The sequence below is a fragment of the Lolium rigidum genome, chromosome 7 (genome assembly GCF_022539505.1).
Source record: "Lolium rigidum isolate FL_2022 chromosome 7, APGP_CSIRO_Lrig_0.1, whole genome shotgun sequence".
NCBI lineage: Eukaryota > Viridiplantae > Streptophyta > Magnoliopsida > Poales > Poaceae > Lolium > Lolium rigidum.
This window is the reverse complement of record NC_061514.1, coordinates 86,394,511-86,420,051: the sequence shown is the minus strand read 5'-3', so window position 1 is coordinate 86,420,051 and position 25,541 is coordinate 86,394,511. Positions and strand designations below refer to the sequence as shown.

Genomic DNA, 25,541 nt, shown 5'->3' with positions numbered 1-25,541 from the left:
ACTAATAATCCACCTTCCGGTTAGCATCCGCACCCCTTTCAGTATTATTTGCAAGCAACAAATTATTGCATTAAGTAAAGTGTCTAAAGTAAACAACAGAATTATCCTTAGATAAAGCATTGTTGTTTTCTCCCTAGTAGCAACAACACATCTACAACCTTAGAAGTTATTGTCACTCTCCCAGATTACTAGAGGCATGAACCCACTATCGAGCATAAATACTCCCTCTTGGAGTCACAAGCACATACTTGGCCAGAGCATTTACTAGCAACGGAGAGAATGCAAGGTCACAAATAACATATGACAAGTATATAATCAATCTCAACCATAGTATTCAATATTCATCGGATCCCAGTAAACACAACATGTAGGATCATAAAGATGATCTTGATCATGATAGGCAGCTCAGAAGATCTAAACATGAAGCATAATTAAAGTGGAGAACACAACCATCTAGGTACTGCTATGGACCCGTAGTCCAGAGATGAACTACTCACGCATCACTTCGGAGGCGGGCATGATGATGTAGAGGCTCCGGTGATGATCACCCTCTCCGGCAGCGTGCCGGGAAGAGCTTCAGAACCCTCCCGAGCTAGGCTCAACGATGGCGGCCGCGATGTAACTTTTCGTGGGTGGAGCCTCGGGTCATTATGTTTTTCCCGATCAGATGAATATATAGGCGGAAGGGCGAGGTCGGTGGGTGCCCGAGGGGGCCCACACCATACCTAGGCGCGGCCTAGGGGTGGTGTGGCCACCTCCTGGCTCGTCTCCATCTCTCCTCTGGACTCCGTCTTCATTACAGTAAAGTAGGAACTTCGGCTTTTGTTTCGTCCAATTCCGAGAATATTTCTTGTACAACTTTTCTGAAATACAAAAACAACAGAAAATAGGAACTGACAATGTGGCATCTTGTTAATAGGTTAGTTCCAGAAAATGCATAAAAGTGCCACGAACTGTAAACAAAACATAGAGAAATTGGTGTAAAACAATCATGGAGCATGAAAAATTATAGATACGTTTGCAACGTATCAGCCGCCTAGTCCCAGTGGACCTCGTTGCCGTGGGCGCCGATGACGTCCCCGGGCGGCGACCCCGCTGTTGTGGCTCGAGCGCGCCGGGGACTCCGGCCACGTCGACCACTGGGCCTCTTCCCAGGCCGAGTGGGGGTCCGGAGGGCTGCCCGCCCGCAGCTCCGCCTCCTCCCTAAGGCGGAGGTAGCACTCCTGCTCCGCCTGGCGCATGGTCTCCTCCTGTCGGCGCCTGGCCTCATCCTCCCGGCGCGCCTGGCCCAGCAACGCCTAGGCCTCGGCGTCCTCGACCGCCTGGCTGGCCTCCTCCTCCATCGCGGAGGTGCGGAGCACCGCCGCGAGCTGTGGCCACTTGGCCTCCTCCTCGGCGAGGGACGTCGCCAGAGCGGCGCGCATGTCGGGGTCGTCGTCCTCCTCGGGTTTTGGCACCGGCGTCGCGGGTTGCGCCAATGCCGCGGTGTCGCGGCCGCATCCTCGATGTAGAGCCCACTGCGGTGGCGGGTAGACCTCAGCGCTGGCGCGATCCGCGACGCCGGGAGCGAAAGCTCTCTTCGGGGCCATGGCGGCGGAGTGGGACGCGTGGGCAGTTGGAGTGCGAGTGGGGAATTGGATTGTACAGAGACAATCCCCTCCCAGTCCACATTTAATAAGACGCGCGCCTGCCCACCAACAGCTGGGCCCATGGAGGCGAGCAGGCGGTCGCGCGAGGACGCCGCGTGCCATCCACGACCACTTAAACCTGGCTCAGATTTAGGTCGGATTTGGGTTGTCCCGGATACTACGACCAACCGCATTTGGGATGCGTCGCGGCGTTTAGCCGCGTTTTTATCCGCCGGGACCGTTGGAGATGGCCTTATACGCCTGTGAATCATCAAACGGACCAAATTTAATCTAGCACGTGCGGGAAACGCATTTGCGATCAACCAAACTGACCATAGATGTAGGTGAGTGCACAAAACGAGCTGGTCTCTCGCCTTGTTTGGGAAAAAAGTGAACAAAAGATAGGCTACAAGATCACGCCAGATACGCCGTTTGTCGAGAACCTCGAAATGATCTCCGGGACAGGGACACGGCAACGCCAGGCACAGCGAGAGCCCTGCTATCTCCACTCTCCACCGATTGTCATCTCGGCGAGAAGTCGTCTGGTTCGCTGCGTCCTACTCCTACTCCTACGTACCCGCCTACCATGAGACCTGAGGGCATCTGCAGCGACGCGACGCAAACGTACGCTCAGTGACCGTTTGTGTCCGTCGTGACCGAAAATGCGTCGTGCACCACCTCTAGCGGCGCGACGCAAAGTAACCGGACCGTCCGCAGAGACGCAAACCTGGCCAAATATGCGCCAGGTTTGCGTCTCGGCGGACGCTGCGCGGACGCGCAAAGTGTCCGCTCGGTCCTCGCATGGGCCCGCCTGGCAACGGCACAACTGCTTCGTCTTCCGCGGCATTACTTCCGGGCGGCGCGCTGCGTGCGCAGCTAGTAGACGTTGCACTGGCAGGCCATTGAAGGCGATATGACGTCGGAGCCTTTTAAATGGACGCTGCCGGCGTCCATTTCGATGACCAAACCATTGCCAAATCCCATAGTATCCACCCCACCGACGCCATGGGAAAGAAATGCTGGCCGTTCCGCAAGACGAAGAACGACCAGGAGGCTAGCGGCTCGCATTCCGGCAAGAAGGCAAGGGTCGGCCTGTACGTCCGCGTTGAGCTCGCGCGGCAGCTATGGGAGGAAAACCGGCCTGTGCCATGGCCGGACACGAACTTGCAAGGAGGGGGCTGGTACCTGAACTCGCGGCGCGTGCCGGTCCCCCCCGTGGCGCGCGAGGGCCGAGAGCGGCGGGACGAGGTGCGCCGCCGCCGAGCGATCTTGCCGCCGGATCTGCGGGAGGATCAGGCGTATGCGCTGAACTCCTACAACTGGATTACATTCGGGACGTGGGAGTTCGACGCGCGTCGCCGCGCTGGCTACCTCGGCGACGTGGACTTCTTCGACCGAGAGATCGCCGCAGAAGAAAAAGTGAACGACCAGGAGGACGCGGACGACGAGGAGGACGCGGACGAGGACGTCGACTACGACCACGACGACGGCGGGCCGGCGTGGGATCCGGAGACCCAGCCGCCGGACCTTTCCGAGGATGAGGCCATTGCCATGGCACTGGCCAACAACGCGCAGGACGAGCTCAACGAGCTCGCTTTGTGGGAGGGGCTCGCAATCCGAGCTGCGGGAGTCGGCGCTCGCGCGGGGAGGCCGGCGACTCCTCGGCCACGCCGACGCGTTCCAACGACCGCGCTCCGCCTCGTTGCTCCGGCGTGGATCCCGGCCACGACCTCCTGCCCATGCGGCGGTACCTCCTCCACCGCCGGCGTACGAGCTTCCATGGCCGACGCCGGAGTTCATTAACCTCGTCAGCGACGACGACCAGTAGGCAGCAGCAACTTTTAGCAAGCCTTTATGGGTTTTTTATGTTTTTTTTTGTAACGTATAAATTATGGTTGCATGAATGAAAAAAAAATTATGCGTCGCGCCGCTGGAGCCACCCCCGACGTAAACGGATGCCCGGACGATTTCGACCATTTCGACCGACGCAAACAGACACAACGCGTCTGTTTCGATGTCCGAAATGCGTCGCGCGGCTGAAGATGCCCTGAGTGTCACGACCGCCGTAGGGATAGAGGATACCGACGTTTTGCCTGGACCCGTCGCGGCGCGTGGCGGGGAGCCCGTCAGCCGTGGCGACCACACGCCCGAGGAAGCAAACCAGGGGTCTTATGAGCAAGCGCAGGATTTTTCACTTGGCCGAAACCGCACACAACGAAGCCGAGCCTTCCTTCAGCTATGCGATAATGCGATCGGCGTCAAGCCATTGTAGTTCCATGATCATGCTTCATTCGAGCTTCGTTGACCTCGTTTTTCAATTAGAAAAAATTCGACATCTTGAAGCTTCGTACGAGTTTTGATTGGATCATCAGCTGTTGGTCAACAGATATTCTATCGATGCGTAGCCCCTTTGATTATTGAGCTATTCTTGCGTGTGTGCCTGGGCTACATCGACTGTACAGGTTGCACGCAACGCAAGCTCACGGTTTCAACGGTGTCGCAGAGCATAAACAGGTCTATCAGAACAGAGACGCTGTTCCTTCTCTGACCCGCTACCAAGATCACATTTCGTTTCCTTCGGGGTTCCAGGATATTATTGGCTTTCTGGTTGGGAGCTCGATTGAGGAGGGCCAAGGTGAGGTGAGATTTTTTACTTTCTCTATCCCTCTGCAATTCTAGCTGAAGAATCAAGAATCTTTCCTGCTTCCATGAATAGCTGATCATATGATACTCTCTAATCTCTCTGGATCGCCTTTTGCACCGATTGAATCCTTCACAGCGAGCTCTTCCCAAGAGCTCACTTGGTACTACCAGTAGAGCTCACTGATTAACGCCGTGCTCTGATATGAACACACGGGTTTCTGTTTCGCAAAGTCGTCGGTCTCGGTCCGATGACTCCATTTCCCTTGAATCTGACGCCGCGAAAATCTTTCCCCCACCATGAAGCAGGAGAGGCGGAGGAAGCACCTGCGGCCATCGCCGCCGCCGCCGGGCCTCGAGCTCGCGATGGCGCCCTATAAGCGGGATGGGGCCGGAGGCCACGAGGAGATCCGCGAGCTCGACGACTCCGAGCTGGGGGCGGCGGCGCACGCGAGCGGCCGCGTGCCGCCGTGGCGGGAGCAGCTGACGGCGCGCGGGATGGTGGCGAGCCTGGCCGTCGGCGCCATGTACAGCGTCATCGTCATGAAGCTCGTCCTCACCACGGGCCTCGTCCCCACGCTCAACGTCTCCGCCGCGCTCATCGCCTTCGTCGTCCTCCGCGGCTGGACCAAGGCGCTGGCACACCTCGGCGTCGTCGCCCGCCCCTTCACGCGCCAGGAGAACACCGTCGTGCAGACCTGCGCCGTCGCCTGCTACAGCATCGCCGTCGGAGGTCTGGGCCACAACCTCTGATTTGTCCGCAGCTCGCCCCCGTCGCCCTTATTCCGCCGCCGCAGCTGCTGCTCGCCTCCTACCCGTCGCCGAGATGACAAAGCGCACCAAGAAGGCTGGAATCGTTGGCAAATATGGTACTAGGTATGGTGCTAGTTTGCGTAAGCAGATCAAGAAGATGGAGGTGTCTCAGCACTCCAAGTACTTCTGTGAGTTCTGTGGCAAGTTCGCCGTGAAGAGGAAAGCAGTTGGTATCTGGGGATGCAAGGACTGCGGGAAGGTGAAGGCTGGTGGTGCTTACACCATGAACACCGCCAGCGCTGTCACCGTCAGGAGCACAATCCGTCGCTTGAGGGAGCAGACTGAAGCTTAATTTTGCTGCTCTTGTTTTGTTCTAAGGGCCACCTGGGGTTTTGCAGTTTAGAGGAGATTTCATCTACTTATATTGGCTGTTCAGCCGTGGATAACTTTGTACTTGGTGTTATGGATGACCTGTTATGCTTTTCCAAAAAAAAAAAAAGTGGAGTTCTTGGACTGACGCGTCCTTGGATTTTTTCAACAGGTGGGTTCGGGTCCTACCTGCTTGCGCTCGACAAGAAGACCTACGAGGCGGCGGGTGAGGACACGGCGGGCAACGTGCCGGGGAGCTTCAAGGAGCCCGGCATTGCGTGGATGACCGGCTTCCTGCTCGCCGTCAGCTTCGTGGGGATTCTCGCGCTCGTCCCACTCAGGAAGGTCCGTGTGCTCCCCAGACTGGTTCAGTATATCTGTACAAGATCCTAAACCTGCTCCTCTATCCGTGCTGCTTGCATACTGTTAAAGTGTCTTCTGTCTTGTTATCCTTGTTTGTTTGTAGGATATTGTTTCGGTCTTTTTGTCAAAGACCGGCTCACAGATTAGGTAGGCTGAACAAAGGACAAAATCTGCTTCGATTTTGTTAGGTGATGTAGTTTGACGGCATTGCTACCATTTTCACGATGTCCGATTGATTGATGATGGCCTTATGTCCCTACTGAATGAGGCTTCTTTCTGGAGAAAAATGCAAGAGCTCTGCCTATTCACTATCAAGCCCTGTTCACTATAAAGGATGGGGTCTGTGGGCAAAATTTTGACTTACAACATGCCCAAAAACCAACAAAAACCTGATACTTCAAATAGGATAGGCCGCTCTGGAAATCTGTGACATATCATCAAAAACCTTGGGGAATACCCTCCTGGTATGTAAGCCTCATCGTGCTGAAGATGCGCTGATTTCTTTCTTTCAACACATTCCATACAGCAACCGACTGCTCACTTCATCTCCTTTGAGGACAACTGCCGCAACATTTCATCCCACCAGGCATCGATTGACAGAAAATAGGCAGGCGGTGTGGCAATAATCTCTCCGGACCAAATGAACATAAGGCCCCACACAGCCTGCTGGATCGGGCTTCTTAATTGCGCTGTCTTGTATATAAATTAATTGTCACTATCTATCTATCACAAAGCCTATTTGCTGCCTGAGTTGTTAAACCAGCAAAGGCACAGCCATCTTTGTTTAAGACATGGAACGTGTATGCTTTGGTGACGCTGAGGATGAAATGAAGTATATTAACCTATCGATGGTGTGAGCCGCGTCTCTTAAAAAATATTAGATCTTTCCCTAGCATTTGGGATATGCTTAAAAGGGAGAAACAGTTATGTACTTTGAAACTACCATTGCATTTCATATTTGAATCTTCAGCTGCAATCCAACTGACATTAATTGAGAGCCTAATTCCGAAAAAGAGTGCCTAGAAGTTTTAAGCGCCTTAGACCTTACCATATTTGGATAAGAATATTTTTCTTGTGAATCCTTCAAAATGAACTAGATGCCCACATAGGGTTCTTTTGTTAGGTTACAAGAACTTCGTCAATTCACGTAAAAAAAGAACTTTGTCAATTAGTTTGATATCACATGTAAACAGATGATTCATTTTGCTATCAAACTTTGTAAAATTTCAGATTATGATAATCGACTACAAATTAACTTATCCAAGCGGGACTGCAACAGCCGTGCTTATAAATGGATTCCACACGCCTCATGGAGATGCTATGGCAAAGTATGTGATTCTTTCACATAACACGTGACCTGGAAAACCAAAAAAATCAATCTTTTTTGGAATCAATTGATTGCTTTGCTTCTTCATGTCAGGCAGCAAGTAAATGGATTCACAAAGTACTTCGGAATCAGCTTCTTCTGGAGCTTCTTCCAATGGTTTTTCTCTGGTGGAGACAGTTGCGGGTTCTCACAGTTTCCTACGTTTGGACTAATAGCATGGAAAAACTCGTAATACTATTAAATTTGCTCATTGTTGTATTAAATTTGTTCTTGACAAGTAACAGTTTCACCTGATTCAGATCTTTCTAATTTTTGGGGTGTCAGATTCTTCTTTGACTTCAGCCTCACATATGTTGGGGCAGGGATGATATGTTCCCATCTTGTGAATCTGTCTCTCCTTCTTGGTGCCATTCTCTCCTGGGGTGTCATGTGGCCGCTGATCAGTGATTTGGAAGGGGACTGGTATCCATCAAATATACCTGAAAGCAGCATGAGCAGCCTGCAAGGTTACAAGGTTTGTTCTCAGTTTATGTTGGTTATTGTACTTGTCAACTATATTTTCTTTTTTACTTATCTTGTCTCATTGTGTAGGCCTTCATATGCATAGCTCTCATCCTAGGAGATGGCCTATACAATTTTTCCAAGATTATTGCATTGACTGTTAAGAATCTGATTGAAAAATCAAAACTAAAGAACACAAAGAAAGGTAGAGATTCTGGCAAATACATGCAAGTACAGTCTTTGTGATGTATGATAATCTAATATAGTGTTCATGCTATTTCTAGAGGAAGACATTCTGGTGCTCGATGACCTTCATCGTAATGAAGTTTTCGTAAGAGACAGTCTCCCTACCTGGCTAGCCTATTGTGGTTACATTGCACTATCAGTCCTTGCAGTAATTGCCATTCCCATGATGTTCCGCGAGATGAAGTGGTACTATGTTGTCATAGCATACGTATTAGCTCCTGCCCTGGGGTTCTGCAATGCCTACGGTGCCGGCCTTACTGACATGAACATGGCCTACAATTATGGGAAGGTTGCCCTTTTCATTCTTGCAGCCTGGGCTGGGAAAGACTCCGGTGTAGTTGCTGGCTTAGTAGGCTGCGGTCTGGTGAAATCACTGGTATCCATATCTGCTGATCTGATGCAGGATTTCAAGACTGGGCATCTCACATTAACATCACCTAGATCAATGATAATTGCTCAGGCTATCGGCACCGCCATGGGCTGTATCATCGGGCCACTGACATTCATGCTGTTCTACAAGGCGTTTGACATAGGAAACCCAGAAGGACCCTGGAAGGCACCGTATGCTCTGATCTACCGAAACATGGCAATTCTTGGTGTTGAGGGTTTCTCTGCCCTACCCCTGCATTGCTTGCAGCTGTGCTATGGATTCTTTGGCTTTGCGGTGGTGGCCAACCTTATGAGGGACCTCTTCCCGGCAAAGTATGGCAGGTGGGTTCCCCTGCCGATGGCGATGGGTGTTCCTTTCCTTGTCGGTGCGAGCTTTGCCATCGACATGTGTGTCGGGAGCTTGGTAGTGTTCATCTGGCACAGGTTTGACAGAAGTAAAGCATCACAGATGGTTCCTGCAGTTGCGTCTGGTTTGATATGTGGGGATGGGCTTTGGATCTTCCCTTCTGCCTTGCTTGCGCTGGCAAAGATCAGTCCACCGTTGTGCATGGCATTTAGGTCTACACACTAGAAGGGCAACAAGCTAGGTCTATGTACAGTTAGAAGAGATACCGCCTGCCAAAGCATGCAGTAAATAGAGTTTGCATAGCAGGGCGAAATTGTAGCATATACATGCATTTTTATACTCCCTCCGTCCCATGAAACTTGACTTAACTTTCTCTACATTTGGATGTATCGAGACACTAAATGGTACATCTAAATGTAGAGAAAGTTTATACAAATTTCATGGGACGCAGGGAGTATATAAATTTATACATGTGCAGTTTTGGCAACAATAAGTGGACACTTGAGCCACAAGGTGCATTACTGCAAGGAACAAGAATCATCTTTCGTGGGCAGCTGATCTAATTCTGAACCGTCTTCTAAAAATAACACAATTCAGATCTATGACAATGAAGAATCATCGAAATGATGCCGTGATGAGCTATCTATTCTTTCTTTCTCTGCCTGTCATTTCGGAGTCCTGCTTGCACTGATTCTTCAAAGAAGGCTTGCACTGGCCCGGTTCAGCATCTGAATCAGATTCAGATAGTGGCACAGGTTGTCAAGTACAAGTGCAGCTCAACGCACAGTCTGCATCAGCCTTCTCACCTCTCAAATTGTGGCTGTTGCTACCCTACTCTACTATGTTCTTACATATCCGGTTAGGTTTGCTGAATAATTTGACGGATTCGAAAGCTACATCAGTCATTACACCACTTTACCTGCCTGTAGCTCACGCAAACAAAACCAAAAAGGAGTATAAGAGCGCATGGTGATTATCCCCGCGCACTAGTATAAATTATACTCTCTGACAGCTCATTTTCTGTCTCCCGTAGACTGGGGACAACCTAGTAGATAGATTTCCTTTGTTGTTTGACTTTGGACATGATCGACGTGGATCGCGTGTCTGGCCCAAGTTGAAGTATATGGTGGTAGCGCCACGACCCGGACGTTTGGAACCTGGGTGCGCGCGCACCCGTTTACGAAAAGTTTAAAAAATGTTATTTAAAAATTTTCAAAAAAATGTGAAGTAAATTTTTGCATGTACATATTATGTTGATACTTACTCGTGTAAGTTTTCACGAAAAAATACCATTGTGTGTGGTCTGCATAAAAATGACAAAATGTCCAAATGAGAATAGTGAACATGAATTTGTACTATTCACAGGAATAGAAATTTGCATTTTGTCATTTTTGTGTAGGTCACATACAATGGTATTTTTCCGTGAAAACACACACGAGTAAGTATCAACATAGTGTATACATGCAAAATTTTACTTTACATTTTTTTGAAACTTTTAAATAGCATTATTTTGAACTTTACGTAAACGGGTGCGCGCGTACCGAGGTTCCATTCACCATTTCCGAGTAGCGCCACCTCTTATTTCTCTGTGTAGTACACTTTTTTTTTTGAAATGGAAAAAAATCGCCCCAGCTTATGCATCCAAGGAATGCACACGATTTTTTATTAGATTATTCACAACATCTTACAAGAGCAATACAAAAGATCAAATTCGAAGCCACCTCGCTAAACCTATAGAGGGATGAAGGGGGTGACAATACACCAACTCACTTCATTCAAACAACCAAATGCTTTCCCAAGCCGCCCAATAGCAGGTGAGAAGCACATTCAGTCAAGCAGACTCTTAGCGCACGCCAACACACACGCCACAGAAATCTCTACCGCCGTCTTCCTCGCACCCATCTTCAAGAGGGATCACCGCATTCATCTTGCCAGACCTGCCGTCGATGCCACCATGATGCCAGACAGCTCCACCATCCTGCACGTGTCCTGCAGTCGGCGCCCGTCTTCGATACCCTGCAGCTCCACGCCGCCGAGAATCATCAACGTCAACGTAGTAGATGAACACCACTCCACCAAAGATCCACCTCCATCCGGCCGCTGCTCCAAAAATGATGCCCCAAGAGGTAGAACGACGCAGAAAGCATCGTCATCATCCGATCATGGAGACCCGGATCTAGGGTTTCCCCCGGAGCAGCACGAGTGAGCAGCCGCAGACTGCGACGATGATGCCTTCAAGAAGGAAGCGACGCGTAACGCTGCCATCGCCTGCCAATCGTGGCATGATTTTCACCAACAACCGCTAGTCCCCTACTCGGCAAGAGCTAGCGTAGAGGCCGGAAAAGATGATGCCTTCACAAGGGAACGACGCCAATAGCCGCCGCCATCATCCGCCAAGAACGATGTCTAGGCGCGGTTTTCACCGGTGGCCCCTTCACCGCTAGCTCGTCGTCGACTAGATCTTCATCGCCGGAGTAGACGGATCTCGTGATCCGCCACCCCAACGAACCCGACCGACCACCTCCGGCAAAGGAGGAGGCCGCCACCACCATGCCAAGGACAGTCGCCCATGGCATCCTCGTTCCTCGGAACGTACCCAGAAACCTGCACGAAGCCGGCATCATTGTGACCGCAGTTGTATGATTGCAGCCCACCCGAGCCCGTCAGGACCCAGATCGGACCCGAATCACCGGCGTCGCCCGCCAAATGATGGAGATCCTCTCCCTCCACTGGTCACCGCCGCTCCATGGCACCGCCGTCAACAGCCCGATGCGGATCGCCGCCGCCGGAGACGCGAACCCCCACGGATGCCGTGGCCGAGGAAGTCCGCCACCGCCGCCACGCCTCTAGGGCTTTGCCCGGCGGCGCCTCAGGCGGCAGCGGGAGGAGGGGAGCCGCTGGGGTGGGGGGGAGGGGAGTCGCTGGGGGGGGGGTTGACATAGGCATCCTGAATGGGCATGTCGAATAAGGTACCCGAGGTTATTTGGAGGCCCACGACCCGAAGTCTTCAAGGCCCAGAAGCCCAGCAAACATCAATATGGAAGATAGAGTTGTATTAGGAATTGAGAGTCATGTAATTATACGGGAGAGGCTCAGAAAGTCTCCCGGAGTTTGTAACTTGTACGACAAGAAGATCCCTCGGCTCTCCCTCCTATATAAAGGGGAGCCGAGGGGTAAGGAATCATCGAATCTATTATCCACATAACCCTAGTTTTTACTTAGTCGAGCACCTTTTCGGCTGAAACTTTCGAGATCTACTTTCCCTCTACTTTCTACGAAACCCTAAGTCTATAATCCGTAGGCATTGACAAGTTAATCCCTTGTCAATTGGCGCCGTCTGTGGGGACTGGAGGCGACAAGGAGGTGATCTCGATGGCATCGACAACATCATCAACATCATCAACAGCGAGCAATGCGATGGACGGAGGTAAACGGATGCAACCTGATCTCGACGATTTTGTTCCTCACCCTCCCATCCGTTTGCATGCATATGCCGATCTGGAGGAGTCGATGGAGATGACGTTTGGGAGTTTCCACTTCCGCATCGGGGAAAAAAGATCGCATCGTCTCGCGGCACCGATTTTTTCGGGACCGTTAGCGGCGGTTTCGATTTCTCGGGATCATCATCATCATCATCGATCGAGTCAGGCGATGAAGAGATTTCGCCACCAAGCTTCATCAAGCCCGCCATCGGCGGAGAACTCGCCGATATGTTCGGCGGTATGTTTTTCGGGTCGTTCACGGGCTCCGATCTGAGCAGCGACTCGGAAAGCATCGACAACTTCGACTTCATCGACAGATCTACTTCTATTCAGGAGGTCTTCGCCGATCTATACGATGGTGTCACCGACCCTGAAGGTGAAAAAAAGCTACAACATATCATCAAGTCTGCGCAATCGAGGAATCAAGCCGTCAAGAAGATGAGGCATCCGAGGATTTCGATGATTTGGGTAATCCATTCATCGATCCCGCAGATCTTACGCGGGGAACAGGAAACAAATACGTCCGGACCACGCCACGAGAGAAAGTACGGTTGCGACAAGCAGCTTGGGATAGAGCTCAGAAAGCCATGGATGGCACAGAGCCGATGACCACCACGGCCACACCAGAGGCGCTGCAAGCATATCAATATAGACTCGCTCGTGCTGGACGAGAGTTAGAGAAACAAAGAAGGGCACTCGACGCAAGGAGAGCCACAGCCTCTGCGTCAAGTTTGCGCAGGGCCGCCCTAAGTCGACAATCAAGAACTTCGGGAGACAGTCACAGAGACGCCCGCGCAAGAGGAAGATCTCCACTGGCAAACGTGACCGAGAATGAACGAGAGAACCTGATCCAAAACCTCGACATGTCCTTTATGTCGATAGACACGAGAGGGCACATCATCCCAAAAACACCGGAAGCTGGGTATATGGCGACACATGCCTTCATATTGGCATCCAAACCACCTCCAGGAGAATCCAGGGAAGCATTGTATCAGATGGCTATGGCAGGTGTCGGCGTTATGGGGACAACGCTAGCTGGTTAGAGTACACCACAACCTGAAAGTGCTACACGAAGAAATAGTCCTCGACCCACTACGGTGGCAGCGCGAGCTCCTCCATGAGAAGGTGACACGAGAAATACAGTAACGCAAGCACGAGTCGACAAAGCACGACAGGAAAGGGACCGTGAAAACAGAACAAGAGAGCGTCGGCACTCACCAGAAGTTAGCGAGGAGGATTTATGTGGGCTCGCTTGCTTCACCCGACGAGTTCGCAAGACTAAAGTACCTTCTAGTTTCAAGTTACCGGAAAACTATAAGAAATTCGATGGATTGCAAGATCCTAAGGATTGGATAGTTGATTACTTGGAGAAAGTGAAGCTGATGGGCGGAACCAGAGCAACGGCCATGCAAAGCATTCAAGTTCACCTTAGCGGAGCCGCAAGATCTAGGTTAAATAAGTTACCAGAAGGGTCCATCGATAGCTGGGAAACTTTCGAGGACTTGTTTGTGAGGAATTTCCGTTTCACGTGCAAGAAATCCGCGTCAATAGAGAAGCTAAGGACCTGCATACAGAAGTCTGATGAATCAATGAGGATGTACATCCAGAGGTGGATCATCATAAAAAACTCGGCTGAAAACGTATCAGCTGAAAGAGCAATCGATGCGTTTATCGCGGGAATTCAAAGAAGAGACCTAATCAAGAAATTGGGAAGATCAAACCCAAGAACAATAGCTGATCTCATGGAGATAGCGAATCGTTGGGCTGGCGGAGAAGATGTCGTTCATAACAAACGACAGAGGTCACCCGAGGATCGAAATCATAACAGGAATAACAATCAAAATAGGCGACGTTTTCGGCCCTACACAGATTACAACGGTCCCAGCCAAGTGGCGGCTGGCTTCCGAGGAAATAGTGGAGGAAATCATCGGGATGATTATCAGCGGAGCAATGACCAGCGCAATGATCATCGAGACGCGCCAAGCTCCAACATGCAAAATAACCGGCCTAGGTTCCCCAGGCCATACAACGTATCACCCGAAGATCTACTGAACGGGCCATGCCAGATGCACTTGTACCTCGACAACGAGGGAAAGAGACAGTCGGGTCATCTTCAGAAGGACTATCGAACTTTTCAAGCTCTGCGGAGATACACGGAGAATACTAACACGCAAGCTGCGAATAGGGGATACGTGCAGGTGCCAAGGAGTGAAATTCACCTACCACCACCACCCGCAATTACCAGCAAATCAACATCAGTTGCAACTTGCGGCACCTCAGGGCGATGATGCTGATTTCATAAACACAACAGGGGCAGTGTCGATGATACAGATGGGCAGACCCTCGAACAGGGCACAAAAGTTAATTTCTCGGTAGGTATACATGGAAGAAAAGATGCCTCCACCAACCATCGAGTACCTTAATTGGTCGGGATAGGCAATAACCTTCAGCCAAGAGGATCACCCACCTCAAGTTCCACGACCAGAGCAGTCAGCTATGATTTTACCAGCAATAATCGCGGGATTTGAGGTCTCCCGCATATTCATAGATGGAGGAAGCAGCTTAAATCTCATATATGCGGATACGTTACGGAAGATGAATATCTTTCTAGCAAATCTGACACCAACAGATACGTGTTTCCATGGCATCACACCTGAGAAGCCGAACTATCCTCTAGGAAAGATATCACTCAACGTACAGTTCGGGACCCGAGAAAATTTCATGAAGGAGAAGCTGGAGTTTGAATTTATCGATTTTCCACCACAATATGATGCTCCCTTGGGACGACTCACATACCCAGATTCATGGTTGTGCCGCATTATACATACCTATTGTGGAGGATCCCTGGACCCAAGGGCCCAATCACAGTCAAGGGAAGCTTCGCCTTGGCAGATAAGTGTGACAAGAATTTTCACAAACTCTCAGAAACTTTCGGGATACTGTCTGGGTATGAAGCATCCAAACTCACCACCAACTACGACGTGTTGCCTGACGGAGGTAGATCCTTGCAGGAGCAAGCTTTCGACACCTCAAAGAACTCTAAGGAAGTGCAGATCCACCCGACAGATCCAAAAAAGACGACAGCTATCGCGTCCAACTTGGACATCGCATAGGAAAGCGCGCTCATCGAGTTCCTCCGTGAGCGTTGGGAAATCTTTGCATGGTGTCCAGCTGACATGCCAGGAGTACCCAGGGAACTTGCCGAGCACCCCCTTAATCTGGATCCAAGGGCTAGGCCAATTCGACAACCTTTTTGGCGATTCTCCGAGCCAAACCGCGAAGCCATGTTATCTGAGATTTGTCGGCTCAAAGAAGCGGGGTTCATCAAGGAGTTGCACACTGAGGCCACTAAAAGTGCATGGAGCCCCCATGTGTGGTTTTGGTAATTAATGACAATCCCTATGGACTAATGTTTGCATTGAGTTATATTTGTAGGTGTTGTCCATAGGCAATGCTTGAACCATATGTTGGCTTCAAGGTTGCAATAAGAAGAAATTGATGAAGAATATCAAGTGTCAAGTATGTCTTGAAGATGAAGATGAAGATGAAGTGAGCCCTCAAGTTACTTCAAGACATCAACATGATGAAGTGCAAGTTCAAGATGAGCCAAACTCGAAGAGATCATATGCTCCAAGCTTGCCATGAAGAAATGAAGTGCAAGTTCAAGATGAGCCAAACTCGAAGAGATCATATGCTTGAAGCTTGCCATGAAGAAATGAAGTGCAAGTTCAAGGTGAGCCATCTCAAAGAGATCATTTGCTTGAAGCATGCTCTCCATATGGTGTTCATGGATATGTGAAGATGCGCCGAAGAAGAAGCTCTCCCATGATGGATTATGGGGGAGCAATCCACAAGACTTCATCAAGCAAGCACAATCAAGAAAGGCATTCCATCTTGTTGCGGTCAAGATCGTTATCATCAAGCTCAAGTGGAATGCGCAAGTATAAGGTTTGCTCTTGATAGGGTTTCTTTCTTACCGGTCTCATAGTGTAGTTGGAGACCGGTTTATAGTTTAGTTGCCGTACTATCAAGAGGGCTCTCGAGTAACTCGATCGTATCGTTCGGAGAGAGCTCAAACCTTTGCATCCTTGCATGATCTTTCTTGGTTTTATTTGGATCTTATCCATGTTATGTTTTAGAGCTTGTGCTTATTCTCATGACAAGCTCTATTTCATCGAAAATGGTTTTTGCATGGGCAACTTGTTGCATTTTCAAGGTTGGAGGTTTTCACCGGTATGTCTTTTTTAGATAGGTCAAACCTTTCATCATTTGTTTCTATCCTACATTGTTGGATTATGATGGTTCCCTGCATGGTCTTGTAGAGCTTTTTCCTAGCTTTAAAACAAGCCCAAGATCATCAAAATCGGAGTCCGAATGCTAAAGTTATGCCCGTTCCAGTTTGATGTTTCTGCCAGTTTTCAGGGGGGCGGATATTCCGGCCCAAGTTTGGGGCGGATAATCCGGCCCACCAGAAAAATCCGGTTTTTGGGAAAATCCGGCCAAATATCCGGCCCCCATCCTGGGGCACGTTTTTTCTGGTCCTTAGCCGTTTTTCGGGGGCCTGATATTTTGCAAATATCCGGCCCGGAAAATCCGGTCTGACCATACCCAAACGGTCATATTTCGATGGGAGGGGGTATTTAAGACCCCCTTCTTCCTCCTTGGGCAGCTACCTCTTCCCCTTTGTGCTCTCCACCATTGTTGACCTTGAGAGCTTTCCTTTCCCTCTACTCCTCCTATGTTTCTTGAATCTTTTTGAGGGAAAAGGAAGAGGAGATCTAGATCTACATTCCTACCAATCAAATCCCTCTCTTTGTGAGGGGAATCCACTAGATCTAGATCTTGGAGAAATTTGGTGTTCCTCCTCTTATTTGTTCTTCCTCTCTTATTCCCCCAATAGCTTTTGTAGCTTTGTTGGAATTTGAGAGAGAAGGACTTGAGCATCTTTGTGGTGTTCTTGCCATTGCATTTGGTGCATCGGTTTGAGTTCTCCACGGTGATTCGTGGTGGTGAAAGCAAGAAGGTTGTTACTCTTGGGTTCTTGGAACCCTAGACGGATTCTAGACCTTTGTGGTGATTTGTTGGGAGCCTCCAATTAAGTTGTGCATGTGTGACCTAACCTTTGTGTAAGGCCCGGTTTCCGCCTCTAAGGAAATCCCTTAGTGGAACCGTGACCTAGGCCTTTGTGGCGAGGGTCACCGGAGATTTAGGTGAGGCGCCTTCGTGGCGTTCGGTGTGTGGTGTGAGTACCGCATCTTGGGGTGAGGCCTTTGTGGCGTTGGTGTGCATCGAGCAACCACACCTCAAGGTGAGCCTCTTGTGGCGTTCGGGAGCACTAAGCCACCGCACCTCTCCACCGGAGATTAGCACTCGCAAGAGTGTGAACTCCGGATAAATCATCGTCTCCCGTGTGCCTCGGTTATCTCTATACCCGAGCTCTTTACTTATGCACTTTACCTTGTGATAGCCATCATGCTTGAAGTTATATATATCTTGCTATCACATAAGTTGCTTGTCTTGCTTAGCTTAAGTTGTTGGTGCACATAGGTGAACCATTGCTTAGAATAAGTTGTTGGTGCACATAGGTGAACCATAGCATTTAGGCTTTGGGCTTGACAAAGTAAACGATAGTTTTATTCCGCATTTGTTAAGCCCATCTCGTAAAAGTTTTAAACCGCCTATTCACCCCCCCCCCCTCTAGGCGACATCTGTGTCCTTTCAGCCACGTGGGTCGCTAACCTAGTGCTGGTCCCAAAGAAAAACACTGAAGTCCTTCGCACGTGCGTCGATTTCACGTGTCTCAATAAACACTGTCCAAAGGATCACTTTCCCCTCCCAAGGATCGACCAAATTATCGATTCCACGGCAGGTTGTGAATGTCTTTCCTTCCTCGACGCGTATTCTGTTTACAATCAGATCCGTCTGAAAGAAGAGAATGAAGTCAAAACAGATTTCATAACCCCTTATGGTGTGTTCTATTATATAACAATGCCATTCGGGTTGAAAAACGCAGGAGCCACGTATCAGCGGATGATGCAGAAGTGCCTGGCCACGCAGATCGGAAAAAACGTTCAAGTAAACATCGACGATGTCGTCATAACAACAAAGCAAGGATCATCCTTGATTGATGATCTCAAGGAAACCTTCGACAACCTCAACAAGTTTCGCCTCAAGCTGAACCCGACGAAATGTTCCGTTGGTGTTCCTACGGGAGAACTCCTCGGATACTTAGTGTCAGCTAGGGGAATCGAGGCCAATCCCGAGAAAATACAGGTATCCTGACGATGAGAAACCAACGAAGCTCAAGGAGATACAACAGCTGACCGGACGTGTCGCAGCTTTGAGCAGGTTTGTCGCCAGGTTGGGAGAAAAAGCGCTGCCATTTTACGCGCTAATCAAGCAAGGGGAAAAAATCGAGTGGACGAGGAAGCAGACAAAGCTTTTGAGCATCTGAAGTGAACTATGTCGACACCACCAATTCTGGTAGCACCCCAAGAGAAAGAACCACTACTGCTATATATCGCGGCCACACCTCAAGTGGTTAGCACAGTCCTCGTGGTTGAAAGAGAAGAAGAAGGGAAGATTCACGGGGTTCAACGGCCAATATATTTCCTTAGTGAAGTTTTATCACCATCCAAGAAGCGCTACCCGCAGTATCAAAAGCTAGCTTACAGAGTTTTTATGTCAGCACGGAAGCTAATACACTATTTTTCGGCGCACCCGATAATAATGGTCAATGAGGCCCCTCTTTCAAATATACTGAACAACCTAGAGGCTACGAGACGTGTCTCCCTTTGGGAATCGAGCTTTCTCCTAGGGACATCACATATGAAAAAATAAAGGCGATCAAGTCGCAAATTCTGCCGGACTTTGTTGCAGAGTGGATGGAACTGCAAAATACGGGACCTCCAGATTTATCGAGTATCTGGCATATGAACTTTGACGGGTCCAAGAGATTGGAAGGAGCTGGAGCAGGAGTGGTACTTGTTTCACCTCAAGGCGACAAAATGAAGTATATATTGCGGATGACGTTCCCCAACACATCTAATAATGAGGCAGAATATGAAGCCCTCATACACGGGATGAAGATGGAAAAGGCGTGCGGCGCCACTCGCTTAAAAATCTTTGGCGACTCCCAACTAGTGGCTCAACAGGTGATGAACAAGTGGGATGCAGTCAATGACAGCATGATGGCATATAAGGAGGTGTACAATGAACTCGAGAAAACCTTCGATGGTTGTGAAGTTAATCTATCATATTAGCAGGCTCAGCAACGATGAAGCCAACGTTCTGGCAAACATCGGCTCGCAGTGCCTCCCGATACCACCTGGAGTCTTTTGGGAAGAGATAAGTGAGAGATCAACCAAGGCGAAGAAAACACCAAAGCAGCAAAAGAAAAGGGAGAAGTCCAAGAAAGACTCGGGGGCTCCAGCAGCTCCAGAGACACATACATCGGAAGATGAGGATGAACCAGAGGAAGTTATGATGATACAAGTTCCCTGGATGCAAGTTTACCTGGCATACATCACAAAGAAAGAGATACCCGACGATCCGGTCAAAGCAAGGCGAGTTATCCGACGATCCAAAGCCTTCACCGTGGTCAAGGGAGAACTATACAAACAAAGCATTTCAGGAGTATTGCAGATGTGCATCAAACCCGAAGAAGGGAGAGTTATATTGAAAGACATACACGGAGGAATATGTGGCCACCACGCAAGCAACCGAGCAATAGAAGCCAAAGCCTTTCGTGCATGATTTTATTGGCTGACAACAATAGAGGATGCAAAAGACATAGTCCGCACATGCAATGCGTGCCAGAGATTTGCATCCAAGCCCCATTGTCCAGCAGCAGAGTTGATGCCGATACCATTGGCATGGCCTTGGGGGCTCGACATGGTGCGAAAATTACACAAGTCCTGGCCAGGAGGACACGTGTATTTGCTTGTGGCTGTTGACAAATTTACCAAGTGGATTGAAGCAGTAACTTCGGCAGATGCAACATCGGCGGTGAACTTCATCAAGGGGATAGTTTTTTGGTTCGGCATCCCTAACAACATAGTTACGGAAAATGGCAGTAATTTCACCTTCAGAGAATTCAAGGACTACTGTGAAAGTGTGGGCATCAAGCTGCAGTTCGCATTAGTGGCGCACCCGCTAACCAATGGTCAAGTCGAAAAAGCCAACAGGCTTATCTGCAATGGCATCAAGAAACGTCTATTAACACCGTTGTAGAAAGTGCGACACACCTGGGTCGATGAGCTGCCGTACGTATTATGGAGCTTGCGAACAACGCCGAACGCAGCAACTCAAGAAACACCGTTCTTCTTGGTCCATGGAGCCGAAGCAGTGCTGCCGATAAAAATAGAGCACAACTCCCCCAGAGTCACGGAGTATGATGAGGAAACTTCGCAGAAAACGCGGGAGGATGATGTCGACGCACTCGACGAAGCAAGAGATGAGGTATTATCAAGAGTAAGCGCATACCAACAGAACCTCAAAAATTATCACAGCCGACGTGTGCGGCCCAGGACCTTTCAAGTTGGCGATCTAGTCCTTCGACTCACACAAGATGGACACGAAAAATTTGAGTCTCCATGGTTGAGACCGTATATCATCACTGAAGTTATTCCGGGAGGAGCTTATCGGCTGAAGGACAAGAAAACGTGCAAGGATGAACCAAACCCGTGGAACCGTGGCGCAATTACGGCGGTTCTACGCTTAGAGATCAATATAGTATCAACTATGTAAGCATACATTGTAACTGAAGAGCTGGCAAGTTTTCAGACGCACTCTTTTCCTTTCAGGGCACCGAGTGGGGCTGAAAGGTTTTTAATGAGGCGGGCTTGTGATGCTACAATATAATAAAAATAGTGATGGCATATATTTTTCTTGCAAGCAAGGCTCGAGGGCTCGTACACGACAAATTCACAAAATATACTCGACTTCAAAACATGTCTCAACTTACACGCCTTGGTTCCATAAAAAACCTCACGAACAATAAAGATAGACACGCCAGCCGAGATACTCGGGGGCTCGAAGGGAAAAGATAACATAAATTTTGCCTTGACTTTACATGAGTCTCGCAATGATAGTTACAATATACACAACTTACAAATATATGCAACTCTACAGCCCAGACCAAGTGCATCGGGAAAAGAGAAAAATAGTTTCTACACAAATCTATCTATGTTTATGTTCTCTCTTGCAGCACGAACAATCTGCGTCGAGTCATCATACCGAAGTTCTTTGAAGAAAGCGGCATCAACCCGAAGAAGCTCGTCGATCATTTTATCGGCTACAGGCGATACAACCACACTATGCTTGTCAACGTTTACTCTCCTCTTCGATGTCTTGCGGTAAAAAATGTCGATAACACTGCCGAAGTCCAACTTCGAGTGACACACCTTCAACCAAATCAGAGCAAACTTAGCACCGGCCACCATCTGAGCCTTCGCAAAGTCGTGAATACACTCCACATCTCTGAATTTATTCATAAGTTTGGTGAGATTTGCAGGCTGAGGGTTTCGAGGAAATAGAGCGTTATACACCATGGCCAAAGTACTGCCGAAGAAATCACGGAACTCCCGGACTTGAGCGGGTCGATCCTGGAACTGAACGATCCAGCGAGTGCGATCCTCATCCGCCCAGAAGTCAATATCGTTCTGTTTGGCAAGTCGAAGAAGGATCTCGACTCATGAATTAACGCGTTGTTCTTCGGCGGCAGCATCCAGAAACAAACCTACACATAGCACGGAGGAGAAACAACACAGCGTGAGAAGGGACACGAAGAATATCAAAAGAAGAGGAAGGATATATAGTAACATACCCGCCATATCTTGACTTGCATCATTCATTAGGTCAAGCATATAACTCTCGCGCTTAGTAGCCCATGAGGCATCGGCAACATCAGATTCTTTCAATTCAAGAGCCTCCTGTGCTTGCCGAAAAGCAGATTGTTCACGATCTGAGGATTTGCGAGACTGGTGCATAACTGGCACAGCCTGTTTCTTCATAGCTTGCAGCTGCTGTCGAAGATCGGCAAGTTCTTGGTGAATCGAGTCAGCACACGAGGAATCATCCAAGAAAACGCCGCCAGGAGCTCTCGCAGAATGAGAAGTGGCGGGTGAAGCATTGGAAGGTCCGGTAGCTTCGGTATAGTTATCAAAAATCAACTGGAAGAAAGAAATATCGTCATCAATCATTCGGCAAGGAACACTTTTTCATTAATATTCAATACACTTACATAAAAAGGGTCCTTACAAAAGAAAACTCCTAGTGAGCCCACACAAATTGTCGCAGGTAACAAAAGAAGGCGACAACTACAAAAGAATAGAAAAAATAGACACGTGTTGGTCTACTTGACCTCCGTCCTGGCAGTGCTAGCAGAAGCGGCTGACTTCGGGTCATGGTAGGCGATGAGTTTTTTCGAGTGAGGCTTGGCATCCCTCACCAGAGCCTTCCACTTCTCCTTGTTCAAGCCTTTGGGAGTGCCAGCCTTCACTCAGTCGACTTCCTGGCCGCTGGCAGCGACCAAGGCGATGGTCCCTTCGACTCCAATCTTCAGGCTAGCCTGACGATGGGCCAAAGTAGGATCTTCATTCATCAGGAAACGTTGGGTGAACTCGGAGAAGATCTCCGGATGCGTGTCCTTGGGGAAGAAATGGGGGAAGATGCGCTTCAGCACGGGACGTGCAGAAGAAATGTTGGTGCACGCCAAGTCGCCGTTTAGTTCAAGAATCACGAGAGTGTTGAGAAGACGATCCTCAGACTCTTGGTGTAAGGTATACTCCTCACCGATCCGCCCCTGCCGGAGAAAACCACGAGTTCGTCAACATCAGAGACAAACAAACAAAGGCAGAAGCAAAAGGCAAATGAAGTAACGGCTTACTAGTAAATCTACCGTTCTACGTCTCAAAGCGCTCCACTATGGCATTTTCACGCTCAATTTGCTAGGCCTCCTTCTCTCTTAAAGCATCCTCAGCGGTCTTGAGTCTCTGGAGGAGACTCTCGATAGAAGCGGCATCTTTTTCGGCTTTCTTACGAGCTGTCTCGCTGGATTTAAGCTTGGCTTCCAGCGCATCAGCACGTTCTTCAGCACAACGGAGCGCCTCTGAAGAGAAGAGATTAGAAGGCTGATACGTCTCCGACGTATCGATAATTTCTTATGTTCCATGCTACATTATTGATGATATCTACATGTTTTATACACATTATATGTCGTATTTACGCATTTTCCGGCACTAACCTACTAACAAGATGCCGAAGAGCCAGTTGCTGTTTTCTGCTGTTTTTGGTTTCAGAAATCCTAGTAAGGAAATATTCTCGGAATTGGACGAAATCAACGCCCAGTGGTCCTATTTTTGCACGAAGCTTCCGAAGACCGAGGGGAAAGGAAGTGGGGCCACGAGGCGCCGCCACACTAGGGCGGCGCGGCTCGTGCCCCGGCCGCGCCGACTCGGTGTGTGGGGCCCTCGTGTGGCCCCCGCGTTGCCCTTCCGCCTACTTAAAGTCTTCGTCGCGAAACCCTCCGTACCGAGAGCCACGATACGGAAAACCTTCCGGAGACACCGCCGCCGCCAATCCCATCTCGGGGGATTCAGAGATCGCCTCCGGCACCCTCGCCGGAGAGGGGAATCATCTCTCGGAGGACTCTTCATCGCCATGATCGCCTCCGGAGTGATGAGTGAGTAGTTCACCCCCGGACTATGGGTCCATAGCAGTAGCTAGATGGTCGTCTTCTCCTTATGTGCTTCATTGTTGGATCTTGTGAGCTGCCTAACATGATCAAGATCATCTATCTCGTAATACTATATGTTGTGTTTGTCGGGATCCGATGGATAGAGAATACTATGTTATGGTGATTATCAATCTATTACTTATGTGTTGTTTATGATCTTGCATGCTCTCCGTTATTAGTAGAGGCTCGGCCAAGTTTTTGCTCTTAACTCCAAGAGGGAGTATTTATGCTCGATAGTGGGTTCATGCCTCCATTAAATCCGGGACAAGTGATGGAAAGTTCTAAGGTTGTGGATGTGTTGTTGCCACTAGGGATAAAACATTGATGCTATGTCTAAGGATGTAGTTGTTGATTACATTACGCACCATACTTAATGCAATTGTCTCGTTGCTTGCAACTTAATACTGGAAGGGGTTCGGATGATAACCTCGAAGGTGGACTTTTTAGGCATAGATGCATGCTCGGATAGCGGTCTATGTACTTTGTTGTAATGCCCAATTAAATCTCACTATATTTATCATATCATGTATATGCATTGTTATGCCCTTTTCTATTTGTCAATTGCCCGACTGTAATTTGTTCACCCAACATGCTTTAATCTTATGGGAGAGACACCTCTAGTGAACTGTGGACCCCGGTCATATTCTTTACATCGCATACAATCTATCGCAATTGTTCTTTACCGTTTTCTTTGCAAACAATCATCTTCCACACAATACGGTTAATCCTTTGTTACAGCAAGCCGGTGAGATTGACAACCTCATCTGTTTCGTTGGGGCAAAGTACTTTGGTTGTGTTGTGCAGGTTCCACGTTGGCGCCGAATCCCTGGTGTTGCGCCGCATCACATTTCGCCACCATCAACCTTCAACGTGCTTCTTGACTCCTACTAGTCCGATTAAACCTTGGTTTCTTACTGAGGGAAACTTGCTACTGTGCGCATCACACCTTCCTCTTGGGGTTCCCAACGGACGTGTCAACTACACGCATCAAGCAAATTTCTGGCGCCGTTGTCGGGGAGATCAAGACACGCTGCAAGGGGAGTCTCCACTTCCCAATCTCTTTACTTTGTTTTTGTCTTGCTTTATTTTATTTACTACTTTGTTTGCTGCACCTAAACAAAACACAAAAAAATTAGTTGCTAGTTTTACTTTATTTACTGTCTTGCTCTCTATATCAAAAACACAAAAAAATTAGTTACTTGCATTTACTTTATCTAGTTTGTTTTATTTACCGTTGCTAAAATGAATACCCCTGAAAATACTAAGTTGTGTGACTTCACAAACACAAATAATAATGATTTCTTATGCACACCTATTGCTCCACCTGCTACTACAGCAGAATTCTTTGAAATTAAACCTGCTTTAATGAACCTTGTTATGAGAGAGCAATTTTCCGGTGTTAGTTCTGATGATGCTGCTCGCCCATCTTAATAATTTTGTTGAACTTTGTGAAATGCAAAAGTATAAGGATGTAGATGGTGATATTATTAAATTGAAATTGTTTCCTTTCTCATTAAGAGGAAGAGCTAAAGATTGGTTGCTATCTTTGCCTAAGAATAGTATTGATTCCTGGACAAAATGTAAGGATGCTTTTATTGGTAGATATTATCCTCCCGCTAAAATTATATCTTTGAGAAGTAGCATAATGAATTTTAAGCAATTAGATACTGAACATGTTGCTCAAGCATGGGAGAGAATGAAATCTTTGGTAAAGAATTGCCCAACCCATGGACTGACTACTTGGATGATCATCCAAACC

At 48.7% G+C, this 25,541-nt stretch overlaps 2 protein-coding genes across 2 annotated transcripts; both read left to right on the top strand.

Moving 5' to 3' along the window:
• Positions 1 to 4,613: 4,613 nt before the first annotated feature.
• LOC124673823 (probable metal-nicotianamine transporter YSL9) lies at positions 4,614 to 9,559 on the top strand. The gene is made up of 7 exons (XM_047209862.1): positions 4,614 to 5,001; positions 5,563 to 5,735; positions 6,984 to 7,081; positions 7,174 to 7,308; positions 7,405 to 7,594; positions 7,672 to 7,786; positions 7,866 to 9,559. Exons 1-7 carry the CDS (start codon positions 4,635 to 4,637, stop codon positions 8,786 to 8,788), a joined length of 2,001 nt encoding a protein of 666 aa, XP_047065818.1. The 5' UTR covers positions 4,614 to 4,634; the 3' UTR covers positions 8,789 to 9,559.
• LOC124673824 (60S ribosomal protein L37a-1) lies at positions 5,036 to 5,451 on the top strand. The gene has a single exon (XM_047209863.1). It carries the CDS (start codon positions 5,095 to 5,097, stop codon positions 5,371 to 5,373), a length of 279 nt encoding a protein of 92 aa, XP_047065819.1. The 5' UTR covers positions 5,036 to 5,094; the 3' UTR covers positions 5,374 to 5,451.
• Positions 9,560 to 25,541: the final 15,982 nt, after the last annotated feature.

What these genes read in the sequence shown, in the direction of transcription:
- LOC124673823 (XM_047209862.1), top strand. Translation starts at nt 4,635, where the DNA reads ATGGCGCCCTATAAGCGGGATGGGGCCGGAGGCCACGAGGAGATCCGC. An exon ending in CATGGAGATGCTATGGCAAA is followed by an intron (nt 7,082 to 7,173) that starts GTATGTGATTCT and finishes TCTTCATGTCAG; the next exon opens with GCAGCAAGTAAATGGATTCA. An exon ending in GCAGCCTGCAAGGTTACAAG is followed by an intron (nt 7,595 to 7,671) that starts GTTTGTTCTCAG and finishes CTCATTGTGTAG; the next exon opens with GCCTTCATATGCATAGCTCT.
- LOC124673824 (XM_047209863.1), top strand. Translation starts at nt 5,095, where the DNA reads ATGACAAAGCGCACCAAGAAGGCTGGAATCGTTGGCAAATATGGTACT.